Genomic DNA, 15,756 nt, shown 5'->3' with positions numbered 1-15,756 from the left:
ATGATTTTGTAACTGGGCCTAAAGTTATTGGGCTGGGGTCTCTCATTCCCCCCTTTTTCTTGAACATGGATAGAATCTTATATCCATCTGTCTGCTTGTTCCGGGTCTTGAACCAGGCTCGTCTGCGACCCTGTTTGTTGCTTAAGCAACTGGTATTGTTGAGTTAGAACCATAGTCTGGATTATGGAAAGTCTTTCTTTCATGAACTGCACTAGTCTATTAAGTATACAAGGTCCGAATGTCAGGAGTAACAGCAAAATAACCAAAGGTCCTGCTATGGTAGATAGCAGAGTAGTTAACCATGGGGATTTACTAAACCAGTGTTCAAACCATCCTTGTTGAGCCTCAAATTCTTTTTGTCTCTTGGCCAACCTTTCAGTGACCTTTTCCATAGTTTCTCTGACTACTCCAGTATGGTCAGCATAGAAACAACACTGTTCTTGAAGGGCTACACAAAGACCACCTTCTCTGAGGAACAACAGATCTAATCCTCTCTTATTCTGCAGCACTACTTCCGAGAGGGAGGAGAAAGATTTTTCTAGGGCTGTGATAGACTTGGCCATTGCAGTTAAATCCTCGTTCATTGCTGCCTGTAGTTGCAATAATTGGTTACCTTGTACTAGCGCAACAGTTCCTGTTCCTATTCCGGCTGCTATTCCTCCAATTCCTAGTAGTAGAGCTATGGTCATGCTTATGGGCTCTCTAGGGTACCTCTTCCGTCCCTCAAGGTGTTCTAGGACATAGTCTGACCCTAGATATGATATCTTAGGCCATAATTGTATTAATACGCAAAAATCAGTGGTTGCATTGAGGACTGCCGTAGAAATACAAGGGGTCAGTCCAGTATTGCAGGCCCAGTAAGTTCCGTGGGGACCCCACAAATAGTTATTTTGTGAGCCTGTCACTGGGAGGGTGGTATTACAGAGATGTTGGTGTGATGGGGGTACGTTTCCCATACAGACCCCTTGTCCTGTAACTTCAGTTATGGTAAGCTTATAGCTTGGTAGGGATATACACTTAGGGTCAGGGCTTGTACTACTGTTCCAGTTAGACATAATTGCTATCCCTTCATAATAGGGTGGGCCGGAGGTGAGACACAGCCAACAATCTTGGGTGCGATCTGGGTTGGTGGCGTTGAGGGCATAAAATGCTCCTTGAATCAAATTTAACAATCGATCTCCAGTCCCAGGGTGAATGGGCTCAGGGGAATAACTAGAGGTTTGATAATCCATAGTTACAATTTGAGGCTCGGGCGGCTTACTGGAGGGAACCTTTGCCAAGCCCTTGGGCTGTTTAGGCTGTGAAGGGACCTTTTGGTCTCCGAGTATGGAATTAGGTCCTATCGAGCTAATCATTGCTGGGGTTTGGGATAGTCTGATTTTGAAAGTCACACCCCGATCATTTCCAGGCAAATACCATCTGAGTCCCCATGTTCTACCAGTAAGCCAGGGATCGATAGTCTCCCTGCCTTTGTCCGTGAATTGTATCTTAAGGGGAAGCGATTGGCCCACCTGAAATTGTGAGTTTTCCCTATAGCATGTGTGGCCATCTGGGCTGGGGGTTGTGAAATTCTTGGCCACCTGTATCAGGTCCCAGCTTGAGGTGGGGCTCCAGTATGCATCTCCGGTGGTTTCGCAGCCCCAGGAGGAGCAGAAGTATGTTTCATAGCCCCCACATTTGTATGCCTGGGATCTGTCTCTACCGTCCCAGGGGCAGACATAAAAATCAGTTTGGGCTAGCTGGCACCTAGCTACCTGGGTAGAGCATCCATAATTAGTGCCTTGCTGGGGCCTAGGGGCCATGTAGGTCTGGAGTTGGTCATATGCCTTGTCAGGAATGTCCCATGAGTCTAATCCAGCGGCTAGTTGGCAAAAGTCCGGGGTCAGGGTAGGCCACCAGGTGCCAGGGGTATGGGTTGCTGTAATAGACCAAATTATCTCCCCGGTTTGAGAGTATACCTGCCAAGTTAACTTCATGGGAGCATGGGGGTTACTACCTAAGACAAGGGGAGCAAAGCAAAGAGCAAAGGCGGTTAACAGTGCGTAAGTCTTATCTTTAGCAGGTTTTGAGTACGCTGCAATTTCCATCCCGAGTCTCGGGGAGTAACCGCTGGGTCTTGTGGATGTGCAGCCTTTACATGAGAAGTGTGAATCCAGGCTGCGATGCCATCCACCTTGATTGCAGTAGGTGTGTTCAACAGGACGGTGTAGGGTCCTTTCCACCGGGGTTCAAGGTTCTTGTTCTGGTGTCTGCGTACCCAGACAGTGTCCCCGATTTTGAAGGAATGTGGCACCGAAGGGGTTTTGAGTTCTTCTTTATATGCCGCTGCTAATGGCTTCCAGACCTCGTTCTGGACCAATTGCAGTGCGCGTAAATGAGTCTGCACAGATGGGGTGAGGGAGGCAGAAATTTCAGTTTCATAGAGATTAACAGCAGGTGGTGGGGCACCATATAGGATTTCAAATGGGGTTAGTCCCTGAGGGCTAGGAGTATTTCTGGCCCGATATAAAGCTAAGGGTAGGAGTTGTACCCAGTCTCTAGTGCCAGTTTCAAGCGTTAATTTAGTTAAAGTCTCCTTGATTGTTCTATTCATTCTTTCTACTTGCCCTGAGCTTTGGGGTCTATATGCACAATGTAACTTCCAATTAATCCCCAGCGAATTGGCCACCGCCTGACTTACCTGGGAGACGAAGGCAGGCCCGTTATCTGACCCAATTGTTCCGGGTACCCCATACCTTGGGAAAATTTCTTCCAATAGCTTCTTAGCAACGGTTTTGGCAGTTTCATGCCGGGTGGGGAATGCCTCTACCCATCCGGAAAAAGTATCAACAAAGACTAGAAGATATTTATATCCATACATACCAGGTTTGACTTCAGTGAAGTCTATTTCCCAATGTGTCCCGGGTTTATGTCCTCGAACCTGGACTCCTGTTCCAAGTTTAACTTTACCAGCATTTACCTGGGCACATGCCTGACAATTTTCTGCAACTCGCTGGAGGAGTCGATCCCTATTTGGAAGATATAGAGTACCCTCTCCACGGTCTAAGAGTTCTTTCATCTTTTTAGCCCCAAGATGTGTCAGTTTGTGTAATGATTTTACTAATTTTTTTAGCATTTTTAAGGGGCATTATGGTTTTTTCCTGATATTCCCAGGTATGGTCCTCTGGGTTGTAAGAGGCGTCTAGCTTCTGTATGATATCCAGATCTTGGTCCTCATAGACCCATTTATCCTCATAGTCATCATGCTGTGGGTTAGCCCGTTGGGGCAATAAAGTCATTACCAAGAGTTGAGGCCCCTGGGCTGCTTTTCTGGCTGTCTCATCGGCCAATCTGTTTCCCCTGGCCTCCGGAGTATCTCCTCTTTGATGGCCAGGGCAATGCATGATACTTAACTTTTTAGGCAGAAATAGAGCTTTAAGTAAGGCCAATATTTCAGTCTTATTTTTGATTTCTTTCCCATCTGAAGTTAGTAGCCCTCGCCGTCTGTAAATTTCCCCGTGTATATGAGCAGTGGCAAAGGCATATCTACTGTCCGTATACGCATTTAGCTTCTTTCCCTCAGCCAACTTTAAGGCTTGTGTCAGAGCTATTAGTTCTGCCCGCTGAGCTGAGGTTCCACCCGGCAATGCACTCGCCCAGATTACCTCAGATTCGGTGGTGATGGCTGCTCCTGCTCGCCGTTCCCCATTGAGCAAATAACTGCTCCCGTCGGTGTACCAGACCAGTTCTGCATCTTTCATAGGTTGGTCCGTGAGGTCTGGTCGGGTTCCTTGTGTTTCTGCAAGAATCTGCTGGCAGTTGTGGGGATTTGCTTTTCCAGGAAGCGGCAGGAGGGTTGCTGGGTTCAGTGTGACCATGGGGCCGAACTGAATCCGGTCCGTGTCCAGCAGCAAGGACTGGTAATGGGTGAGTCGGGCGTTGGACACCCAGCGGTCAGGTGGTTGGCAAATTATTGCCTCGATGGCATGAGGGGTTAACAAAGTTAATGGCTGTCCCAGAGTCAGCTTAGTGGCATCCTTAATTAGGATAGCCACTGCTGCTATCATTCGAAGACATGGTGGCCATCCTGACGCCACTGGATCCAATTTCTTGGACAGATAGGCTATAGGACGCCTCCAGGGTCCCAGTTTTTGGGTTAGGACTCCTTTAGCATAGCCCTGTTCTTCATCCACAAACAAGTCAAAAGGCTTGGTAACGGCTGGTAGGCCTAAGGTGGGGGCTGACAGAAGGGCCAATTTGATACGATCAAATGCCAATTGGTGCTTCTCAGTCCAGGTAAAGGGGTTACTTTGTTTGGTTAGCAGGTATAAAGGGGCCGCTATCTCGGAAAACCCAGGAATCCAAAGTCTGCAGAAACCTGCTGTGCCCAGAAATTCCCGTAGTTGTTTAGGGTTCTGGGGAGTTGGTATGCTTGAGATAGTTTCTTTTCTGGCTGTGGTTAGCCATCGTTGGCCATTATGAAGTTCATAGCCAAGGTAAGTAACTTTTGTCTGACAGATTTGTGCCTTTTTAGCCGATGCCCTGTACCCCAACTGTCCCAAAGTTCGCAATAATGCCTCCGTACCTGTAAGACAATCCTCCTCGGTGGTAGCAGCCAACAGGATGTCATCTACATATTGGAGCATAATTAAGGAGGGGTGTCTTACGCGGAAATTGGCCAGGTCCTTATGTAAGGCTTCATCGAAGAGCGTCGGGCTATTCTTGAACCCTTGTGGCAGTCTGGTCCAGGTCAATTGACTGGAGACCCCTTCGTTGGGATCTTTCCATTCAAATGCAAAGAGGGCCTGGCTTTGAGGGCACAGTCTCAAACAGAAAAAGGCATCTTTTAAGTCTAGAACGGTGTACCAAGTATGGGTGGGAGGCAAGGTGCTGAGGAGATTGTAGGGGTTAGGCACCGTGGGGTGGATGTCCTCTACCCTTTTGTTTACCTCTCTTAAGTCCTGGATAGGCCTATAATCATTTGTTCCCGGCTTTTTTACTGGTAACAATGGGGTGTTCCATGGCGACCGGCAAGGGGTTAGAATTCCTTGGTCTAGGAGGCATTTGATATGTGGCCTGATGCCTTGGTAAGCTTCTCTTGACATAGGATACTGTTTAATATTTACAGGAGTAGCAGTGGTTTTTAGGTAAATGACTATTGGAGGTTGTTGTTTAGCCATCCCCATTCCACCAGTTTCAGCCCATGCCTCCGGGTAGGACTCAAGCCAATAGTTTATGTCCTTGTCAAGTGTAGGAGGTTTGCTAAAAAGTTTATATTCATCCTCTAATTTGAACGTTAATACATGTAAAGGGGCTTGATCTGGTCCCGTAATGGAGGCACTCCCATTTTTAAAATAGATTTGAGCTCTTAACTTGGTTAATAAGTCTCTTCCTAGTAGTGGATATGGACAATCAGGCACATGCAGAAACGAATGGGAAACTTTACCTGTAGCAAGGTGTACTTCTCTCTTGGTGGTCCATCGGTACGGCTTGCTTCCAGTGGCGCCTTGGACCCACGTCGTTTTGTGGCTCATGGGTCCTGGCGTTCGTGTTAACACCGAATGTTGGGCTCCAGTATCTACTAGGAAGGTTACAGGTTGCCCCCCTACTTGCAAAGTTACCCAGGGCTCAGGGGGGAGCTCCTGGCCCTGACTCCCCTAATCTTCATCCAGGGCTAGTAATTGAGGGGTCCGGTTAGTTCCTCTTCGGGTATTGGGGGTTTCTTTGGACAGTCCTTAACCCAATGTCCTCTCTCCTTGCAGTAGGCACATTGATCTCGGTCTATACCGGGTCTGCCTCGTTCCCTTTCCCTACCTGTTCTATCTCCTCGTTGCCCTGCCTGAGTTACAGTGGCCAATATCTTACTTAATTCTTTATTATGCTTTCGATCTTTTTCTCTTTCTCTCTTATCTAACTCTTCTCTAAATTTAAGATCTCTTTCTTCCTGCATTTTTCTGATCCTTTCTTCCTTTTCCTCTGGGGCTTCTCTCTTATTAAAAATCTTTTCTGCTTCCTTCAATAAGTCCGTTAAAGTAAAGTCTTGTAGGTTATCTAATTTTTGCAACTTGGTCCTAATGTCTGGAGCGGATTGCCAAATGAAAGCCATGGATACGTTTCCCTTCTGATCCTCACTATCGGGGTCGAAAGGAGTGTATCTCCGATAGGCTTCTTTTAGTCTCTCTAGGAATGCGGTGGGAGTTTCCTCTGAGCCCTGGGTGGTCTGTCTTACCTGGGCCAAATTGGTGGGCCGTCGCCCTGCTCCATGGAGAGCCGCTATAAGTAACTGGCGATAGAGACGTAGGTGGTTCCTACCTGCATCAGTATTATAGTCCCAATCCGGTCGAATTAAGGGAAAAGCTTCATTGATCAAGTTTGGGAGTTGGGTAGGGTGCCCATCATCTCCAGGCACATTTTTACGGGCCTCTAAGAGAACTTTTTGTCTCTCCTCTGAAGTGAGGAGAGTCTGCAAAAGCTGATGACAATCGTCCCATGTTGGTTGATGAGTCACTAGAATAGATTCAATCAGGGAAGTTAGGGCTACAGGATCATTAGTAAAGGAGGGATTGTGGGTTTTCCAGTTATAAAGATCAGAGGCTGAGAAAGGCCAGTACTGATATTGGCTGTTAGGTCCTCCTGTCTGCTGCAAGGGGAAGGCCCTTGAAGCATCCCCTGGGGCGGTAGGTTCTCGGCGCCCGCGAAGTCTTCCCACCATGGGGGATGGGCCCGGAGGGGCATTGGTAGTTGAAAGACCCTCTTGTTCTTCTTCTTCTGAAGAAACCTGGATAGGATCTGGAACTGGTAAAGGTTGGGGATGGTAAGGTGGGGGTTCTTCAGTCATCAGGTCTATAAGAGTTGAATCCTCTGGTAGTAAGACCTTCTTGGGTTTTGTTCCTGCTGGGGTCACGTTTTCAGGTTTATCTAGAACAGGGTAAAGCCTAGAGGTTTGAGGAGGGGGTGCGGGTATCGGGATAAGTGGAGCAGAAGGTGGGGGTGGGGCTTCAAGGGGAGAACGGGGAGGAAGCTTAGGTGGAGAGAAAGGGGCGACCCAAGGAGGCGGGTCGGAGGCCAGATCTTCCCAGGTAACAATGTAGGGCACTTGATCGGGGTGTCCTTGAGGACCTTGGGTGAAAACCTGAGACTTCATCTGTGAAATAAGATCAAGGTTAAACGTCCCTTCTTTTGGCCAGCCAACATCGAACGTTGGCCACTCCGTGGTGCAGAGTGTTATCCATCTTTTCTTTTTGATTTCTACTGACCGGTTGTTAGCCCGGTTCCGGACGTCCTGCCAGTGATCAAGAGTAAGACTCAAGGGAGTTGTTATAGATTGTCCCATGTTAGTCTCAGATGGAATGAGAAAGTACAAGGGCAAGGAGACAGATACAAAAATCAGACTGGACACAAAGAACGCTGCACAGCCCCGGCACAAACCGAAAGTATCTGATGGATTAGGGGGAGGAGGGACTCCGTCACCCACAAGAACAGTGTATTCTTCGGAAACACTAGAGGCCCCCCAAAAATGGGCCTCCTGAATCCCTGGGACGTCTCCCAGGGTGGCAGGGGAGAAGTCCGAGTTCGTCAACTCCTTCTCAAGCTGCCCAGAAAACAGAGCGACTACGCGTAATCGTACAGACGCTGCGCACAGACAGATAACGATTGGAGACTGCAAACATAGAACAAAAGAGACACAAAACGCACAAAACGACACGAGCTGGCCAGCTTACCTCCCAGTGATGCCAGGCGTTCCCCGGGAAGGGATCCGGACGAGGGTGCAGGAAATCTCGGTGGAACCTCCATATGAAAGACCCTCCGATTCCCTGTCCAAGGAAAAGCACACGAGACACTGGCTGCAAAAGCAAGAGGCGGTTTATTAGGACACAGGCGCCTGCGGGTGCGCAGCAGAACCTCAGCCGGAGCTTCGGTGAACTGGCACACCGGGCTTTGGGGCACAGATCTTTTATGGGGTAAAGGAGCAGGTTTCGCGCACGCGGCAAGCAACAGGTTTCTTATTGGTCATTTTGAACCTAGCATATAGGTCACCTAAAGAGCAAGGTTGTTTTTCACTGTATGTTCCTGGAAAACCCACAGTTTTACATTCCATTCTTTCTGTTCCTGCTTATCTGTTCCGGTTTGCCCAATCGTGCCCTGGGACACAATTACCCGGTTCTTTCCCAACCATCCTGTTCTTTCCTAATCGGTTACATTTAACTGGTTATCTGAAAACCACATCTGGTGCCTGTTAACTGGTTATCTGAAAAACACATCTGGTGCCTGCGCAGGTTTGTAGCATGCCCTAATGATTTTGTAACTGGGCCTAAGTTATTGGGCTGGGGTCTCTCAACCCCTCATTAAGACAGGCAAGTTAATCATCAGACAATGAATGTAATGGACCCTAGATAAGTTTTTTTTTCTTTAAATAAAGGCAACCCTCTGAGGTTAAGCATTCTGGTCCACTCCTCTGTCCCCAGAGTGGTGGGAAAATGGAAATGGGGTGGATCCAAATGGGAATTACAAAAGAAAAAAATCAGGTTTAAGGACTAAAAGCATACAGCCAAATAGAAAGTCATGGGCCAAGCCAGTAGCTTTCATACTTTCACAACATCTGTACAGCATAGATTCCAACAATTAATTCCAACACTTTTAATGTTTATTTAACATGGACTTTGATCAGTGCTTTATTCAGAACCTTAAGTCCCCAGACTAGTATACTCAAGTGAAAATGCTTTCTGCCAGTTTATCCCTCACATGAAGAAGAGTTTCATTTTTTCCCTCTCATTCAAAACTAATTTTAATTTTTATCCTCTGCCATAATCCATGGATTTCATTCTTTGAATCCATGTGATAAGAACCCAGAAAGAAAATCTATGCGACCTACATTCCCACATATATTTCATTTGACTACAGAAACAGCAAACTGAGCCCTGTTCTCAAACTTCAATTTTATTCCCATGTGCAAAGAGTGGCTACAAAGCAGAGTAGAGACCTGGTCGTTTTGCCCATTTCTCTATATACCAGGCAGCTTTTTTTGATTTTTTGTTTTCAATCATCTTTGGTATTCTGCTATGCTTACACATTAGAGGCAGCACCTTTTGCATCCAACTTAGTTTTTGACTGTTAAGATTCCTTATTAACTTATTTTTATCTGACAAACCAACTCCCATCTGCAAGATTGTACAATAAATCACAAAACCATTCAAAGACCAGATTGTTACAGTAAAACATCATCTTTTTTCTTAGACACATTTATATCTATAGGTGGTCCATTCAGCCAATGTGTTCCCAAGAAACAATCCATAGGATCAATACACTATTGTCCATGTTTTAAAGGGCCAGAAACAGATACAAACAAACAGAGATGATCCCCAGACCATGGCCAAAAGGTGGGAAACTTTAAAACAGACACACCAGATAGGGGGAAAATCTCCCCAAGTTTCCAACTCCCACTTAACCATGACTTTTACACCAGTGGTACCACAGATGTCAGTCACCATGAGGGGACAAGATGGTCCCACAAAGGTGAACCAGAAGTGTAAAATAAAGGGTCTCAGTGTGCACATGGGGGAGCTACCAAATGGCCAAGGTGTTGTGACTTTACTGCATTCAGTTTCCTTTTACTCAAAGTAGACCAAGATGGAGCAATTCTTATAGTGCAGGGAAGGAAGGTAGGAATTACTGAAGCAAAAGGGGCTTCAAGAGCTTCTGGGAGTCCCTCAGTGCCTCCCTTACTTACAGGAATAGCTCCTCTGTTTTGGTTTGACCCCAGGAACATTTACCCATCTCCTAACTTTCCAGTAGTCAGCTCTCAATAAGTTTACCTTACATTCTCAGCATGGAAATACACTTGCTTAGAGTGCCAGGCCTGCCCTAGAAAAATAGAGCAGGGGCTTCTCTGGAGTTCCATCCTTAGTCCCTGTACCTATTGCCAATCAATGCCAATTTAATAATGAGTATACAGTTTTGAGAAAAAGGAAAATGGTTTATTGCTTTGCTGGTGAAGGAGAAACACAGGGGACTTCTGTCCCAAAGTCTGTGACTCTCCTAATTAGGAGGGACAGGGGTATTTTAAAGGAATTTCAAGGGTTATATTCCAGGTGTGCTCTGGTAGGGGGCTCCAGGACACTCTGATGGCTTGTTAGGGTCCACTTGTTAATTTGGAAGATATTCACTTTGCAGAACCTCAGCAGGCATCTCTTTTCTGTAGTGGGTCTGTTCAAGGGCAATTAACTAGGGGAAGGAAAGATAACACTGTCTTCCCAATCTTGTTAGGGATGGGGAGGGGAGAAGAAAGAAAAAAAAAAACATTAAAAAATAGCCTGAGAGCAATGAGGGCTACATTAGGAGGTGAAGTTACCAGTGTTAGTTACATAGTGATAGATACCATGGGAAAAATATACATCCAAAAAGTGGGACAGGAAATTTAGGAGAGAGAAATAGAAATTGCAATTTTAAATAAGGTGTATGTGGGGAAGCCTAGCATGATAAATAAATAAATATCTGCAAACAAAAAAAGGATACCATAAGAAAAATATCTAGGACCATGCCAGATATGTTAAAAAATATGCTGATAAGTGAAAGGAAAGTGAGAAACAGGGCTATGGGTGAGCAAGAAATGAAAGATGGAGACCAGGCAGAGATACACAGGAGAGTTTATTTGTTAGAGCTGACAAATAAAGGCCATCTCTCCATAGATGGAGAGAGGCAACATAAGTTTGAGACTTTTATGGGGGAGGCTCAGGGATTATAGCTGAGTGGGTCCTAATATGGGCAGTTAAGGGTGGGTTTGGTATGAGGGAGTGATGAGCCCTTCTCAGAAAGTCCCTCGGGTGGGAAAGTGAAAAAGCACTTAAAAAGGCACTGTCATTTAAGATGGTCATCCAGATGCTAAGCAAGAACTTTACCATAAAGAATACAAATATCATATTCCATTTTCACTATTCACAGCATTTTTGAATTTTAATCAGGCATTCTTACAAATTCTGAAAGTAACATTTTCTTATTGTAGAAGTAAAATATTTATAGTATTTACAATTAAATAATTTATATTTTGTTCAAGCTCAAATTGTTTTCATTTAAGGCCCTTTCAAGGGACAAAATGTATCACACAGAAAGAAGACACTTTTCTCTGTGTGAATGAAAAAAGGCAAATGAGGAAGAAGGTAAATAAAGTGAAGGAATGTGTAGCCATATAGACTACTCTGCTACCTGTCACAGGAAAGCAGGGAGCTAAAACTCCAAACCTCGGTTCTTGTGTTCCAGTGAAAGAAAATTTAAAGTCAGACACCAAAAGTCATGCAAGAGAACTTTATTATAAGTTCACGCATGAGAAAATAAAGGAAAAGCAAAGTGAAGTTCAAGCAGAAAGCACTCTCTGGGAGAGTGGGCTGTCTCTAAACAGAGAACAACAAAGGAGCCAATGCTGCCCCTATAAGTTCCTTGCTTAGCCAGTAGACATTTTAAGAAAAATTTCACTTTCCTGCTCAAGGGCCTTTCTGAGAAAGGTTCAGAATTCCCTCATACCAACCCAACACTTCACCTCCGCATTAGGACCTACCCAGCTCTATCCCTGAGCCTGTCACATAAAAGTCCAGAACCCCAACCCTGTTTTGCCTCTCCATCTATGGAGAGATGTGCCTTTATTTGTCAGCTCTGACAAATAAACTCGTGTGTATCTCTGCCTGGTCTCTGTCTTTCATTTCTTGTTTGCCCGTCTCCCAGTTCCTCACTTTCCTTTCAGTCCCCAGATTTATTACTGTTTTATGTTTGACGGAAAACTGGGGTCCTCCTTTAGCACCCTTCACCAATCAGGTGTTCAACTCCTACTTTACGTGGGGCAGTGGAGTTTTTTACCTTAATTGGTCCTCTCCAGAACTGTCATGGTGGCCATCGTATTTAGGGGGGCTTCATCTACAAGTCAATGCGATGTTAATGTGGTCACTGGGGTTAGTAGCTTGTCAGAAGTTACCTTAGTGTGCCTGCACTACTAAAGGAGTCTTCTTTCCCAGACAAATGGAGACAGTTATAGCCATAATTGTTAACTTCATATTAACCTCAGTGGACCTTGTCAAGAGTTAGTCCCACTAATCCTTTTCTTTTGATGTGTTTTACAAATAGCCCCCTTGTTTTGTTTTCTACAGATTAACTGCCACCATTTGATTTCTTAAGATAGTTTTAAAAAGGGCCCTAAAGTAATTTAAATAACACTTTATGACCTTACCTTAAGAAGGACCCTAATTTAAAGAACACCTTATGATCATACTATGCATCCCATTACTCATTGTTAGCTGTAACCTAACACTACTCATCAGCCTTTGTGTCTGATGGGTAGTGTTAGGTTACCCATCTTAACTTGGTTAAGTTTTTTAAACTGCCTGACACCTTAGTTTCCTCATCAGTCAATAAGCATAACAAAACTGCCTCTACAGATAGGATCTTTGTTTACAATATAAGTAATACATTTGCCAGAATGAAAGAAAATGGAAAACAAATTTTCAGTATCTTAAGACAGTGATTCTCAAATGTAGAAATTCATCAGAAATAATCTGGAAACATTGAAAACAAAAACTGAAATGAGAAATCGCATTTAATATCTTCCATTGGAGATTCTGGTGCATTAGTTCTCAGCTGAGGCTCAAGAATCTGTAGTTTGACAGTTCCCCTCCTTCACTACCTGTTCCCGAGGTCACCTGCTTCCAGGGAATTGTTCCTCATAGCAAGGAGTTATTAATGAATAACCCTGGGTGGCTCCTTCTCTGCTTTTTGTTTGGTCATGAAGACAGAGGAGGAGGCTTGAGAAGAAAGGAAACCTGAAATCTATAAAAGGAGCAAGACACCTGCACTCCCTTGGGCACAAGCTCTAGACCCCCTCCTCTCTGGAGGAGTCTCTCTCTCTCTCTCTCTCTCTCTTTCTCTTTCTCTTATCTATTGCATACATTTTTTTGCTCTTGAAAAAAAGAAGCATCAGTTTAAAAAAAATCCCGTGGTGATTTTTATGAGCGATATGTTTTGTGAAACACTGTAAGAAACTAAATACAGAAACAAACATGAGAACAAATTAACTATTGAAGGAATTTGCTAATTTGTTGGCCATGAGGACACCTACTTCAGAGTTAAACTCTGTAGTTTAAACTCAAACTTCTTTATTTGTGTGAACTTGGACAAGTTAAATTCTTTATGCTTGAGTTTCCTCACACATAAAATGGAAATAACATAATTTATACTGATGCATTGTGTATCTGAAAGTGATTAGAAGTGAGGAATTGGAATGTAATAATTATAAACAAATGGTAAAAGTTTAAGGTCATAGATATGTTAATTACCCTGACTTTATCACTACTCAACATACATATGATTAAATTACTGTATAGTGCTTCATAAATATTTACAAATATTATGTGTCATTCAAACTGAAGCAGATCAGAGACACCAGCCCAGAAGAACCTTACCATAATTAAGCAGAAACCCCCACCATATTTGTAACATGTAAGTTTCTCCTCTTAAAGATTGGGAAAAGAGATGGACCTCATTACCCTAGGTACATGTTTGACTACACATATGGTATGATGCTAAATCCTGTACAACCATAGAAGTGTAAAGTTGTGCTTTAATTGTGTTCAATGAATCAAAATGCATTTGGCTGTCACATATATACCTAATTAAAGTAAATAAATAAAAAAATTTTAACAAAAGAATGAACCAGGGCTGGGGATATAGCTCAGTTGGTAGAGTGCTTGACTTGCATACATGAGGCCCTGGGTTCAATCCCCAGCACCACATAAATAAATAAATAAATAAATAAATAAATAAATAAATAAATAAGAATGAACCACACTTGTTAACCTCACTATAGCTAAATTTCTACATTTGATGTTGAGCAAAAGAAGTGAGACCAAAAAATAGTACATGAAATGTAAGTCCATTTTCCTAACATACAAAGATAGGCAAGCTAATCTATGCTGTAAAAAGTCAGGATAGTGTGTGCAAGACTCAAAGAGAGCATAAGGTATTGATATTATTTTATTTCTTCATCTGGGTGCTTACAAAATAATGGTAAATCACTTGTGAAACTTCTTTGACTTGTATAATTATGAACTATATTTTTTATGTTTATATTGTGGTTTAAGAAAAAATAAAAACAAAAGTAATATATTGTTGATTAAAAATTAAAAGAATAAAGAAAACATATGGAGATTAAAAAGTCATAATCTTGCCACTAGAGATAACTACTGAAATATTTTTATTTGATTACTTCTGGTATCTTTTCTGTGTATACACACATAAACACACATATACATAAGTATGTATAAAAATCTGTATATCTGTATGTAAGCATGTGTATATGTATGCGTGTGTATATTACCGACTTATATATTCATTCATCCCACAAGTATGTATTAAGTGCCATTCAGATACTGTTCTGTACCAGAGTTGGTAAAAATGTGTCCCATATGTCAAATCCAGCCTACCTCCTGTTTTCATAAATAAAGTGTTATTGAAAAAAAAGTCCTCTTCTTGTCAGAAAGCTTTATAACAGAATATCAGCAAAATTTTTACAAAATACTCAATGTGAAGCAAGAATTAAAGACAGGCAGTCAATGTAGATAGGTAATTGGAGGATCTGATCAGGAAAAGGAAGGTTGGGTCAAAGTTGGAGACCACCCTGAAAGATTGAAAAGTTAATGCCTCCAGAACCATTTGAATACCAAGATCACCTGCCTATACTGCCCCTCTCAGAAGGCTGTTAATCAAGCACCATAATTAATGCCCCCTGGGCTGCTGCTCCCTTCCTGCCCCATCACTCCAGATTGGCCCTTCCTCCTGCCCCTCTGATTCACACTTTTTGGCCATCCCACCAGTATCTCCTGGGCCTCATCATATATGCAGGAAGGAGAGAAATAAGAGGGAAGAGGGCAGGAGAACAAAGAAAACTTAAAATATATAAAAGAGGCAGGATGCTCCCACTTCTTGGTATACCAGGACACCAGTTATGGCCCCCTTTTTCCTCCTGGGAGAAGTTTGTGTTACTATTTTTTAAAAATAAAACGTGCTTTCTATTCTTGCTTCTATGCACTTCTCCAATGTTCAAACTTCAACAATGAAGAAGCAGAACTTGTCATTCATAATGGTCAGTATCAGTGGAATAGGACTTCCTTTTACTTGTGAGGACTAGGTTATTGTGTCTTGCAAAAACTAAGTTTGGCCACAGACTTGATGATGTTACTTCTGCTTTTGTTGTAAAACCTCTGACTAATCTAAAAAATAGGACAAAAGCACTTTCTGCAAACTTAAAAAAAAATCACTTTTATGTAGACCCCTGAAAAAATGTAGACTCCATAGTGCTGGGATTGTGGCTCAGTGGTAGAGAGCTTGCCTAGCATGCATGAGGCACTGGGTTCGATTCTCAGTACCACATAAAAATAAAGAAATAAAGGTATTGTATCCATCTACAACTAAAACAATATATATATATATATATTTATTTTAAAAATGTAGACTCCAAGCCCCCTTCTCCCACTGAGAATAAAGTTCCAAGAATTTCCAAACTCATGGTCCAGAGAATCTTTTAGGTGATAGACCCTCTGGATCCTGCAACAAATAAATCTGCTTCCCCAAAATTTCTTGGGTGTCCAGCCTTTTCTGTCCTATATCAAAACTCAAAAAAAATGTTGAAAACAGCACCTCAATTTGTTATCAGAGAGATTGCATTATATGACGATTATTAGTAGTTGTACTGTTATGTCTCATTTCATGGAATAAAGGTGATTCTGTGAAGTCCATTATAAG

The 15,756-nt window shown here is 43.2% G+C and overlaps 1 protein-coding gene across 1 annotated transcript; it reads right to left on the bottom strand.

The window, feature by feature from the left end:
* Nucleotides 1–2,032: 2,032 nt before the first annotated feature.
* On the bottom strand, nucleotides 2,033–7,312 carry LOC124076725 (uncharacterized). The gene is given in 3 exon segments (XM_046420807.2): nucleotides 2,033–3,181; nucleotides 3,282–5,696; nucleotides 5,699–7,312. Coding segments are annotated over 3 exon segments (5,178 nt in total).
* Nucleotides 7,313–15,756: the final 8,444 nt, after the last annotated feature.

Source organism: Marmota monax, unplaced genomic scaffold (genome assembly GCF_021218885.2).
Source record: "Marmota monax isolate L192 unplaced genomic scaffold, Marmota_monax_Labrador192_F-V1.1 WCK01_AAM20220418_F8-fsc00050, whole genome shotgun sequence".
NCBI lineage: Eukaryota > Metazoa > Chordata > Mammalia > Rodentia > Sciuridae > Marmota > Marmota monax.
The sequence above is the reverse complement of the archived record's forward strand: the minus strand, read 5'-3'. Positions and strand labels throughout refer to the sequence as shown.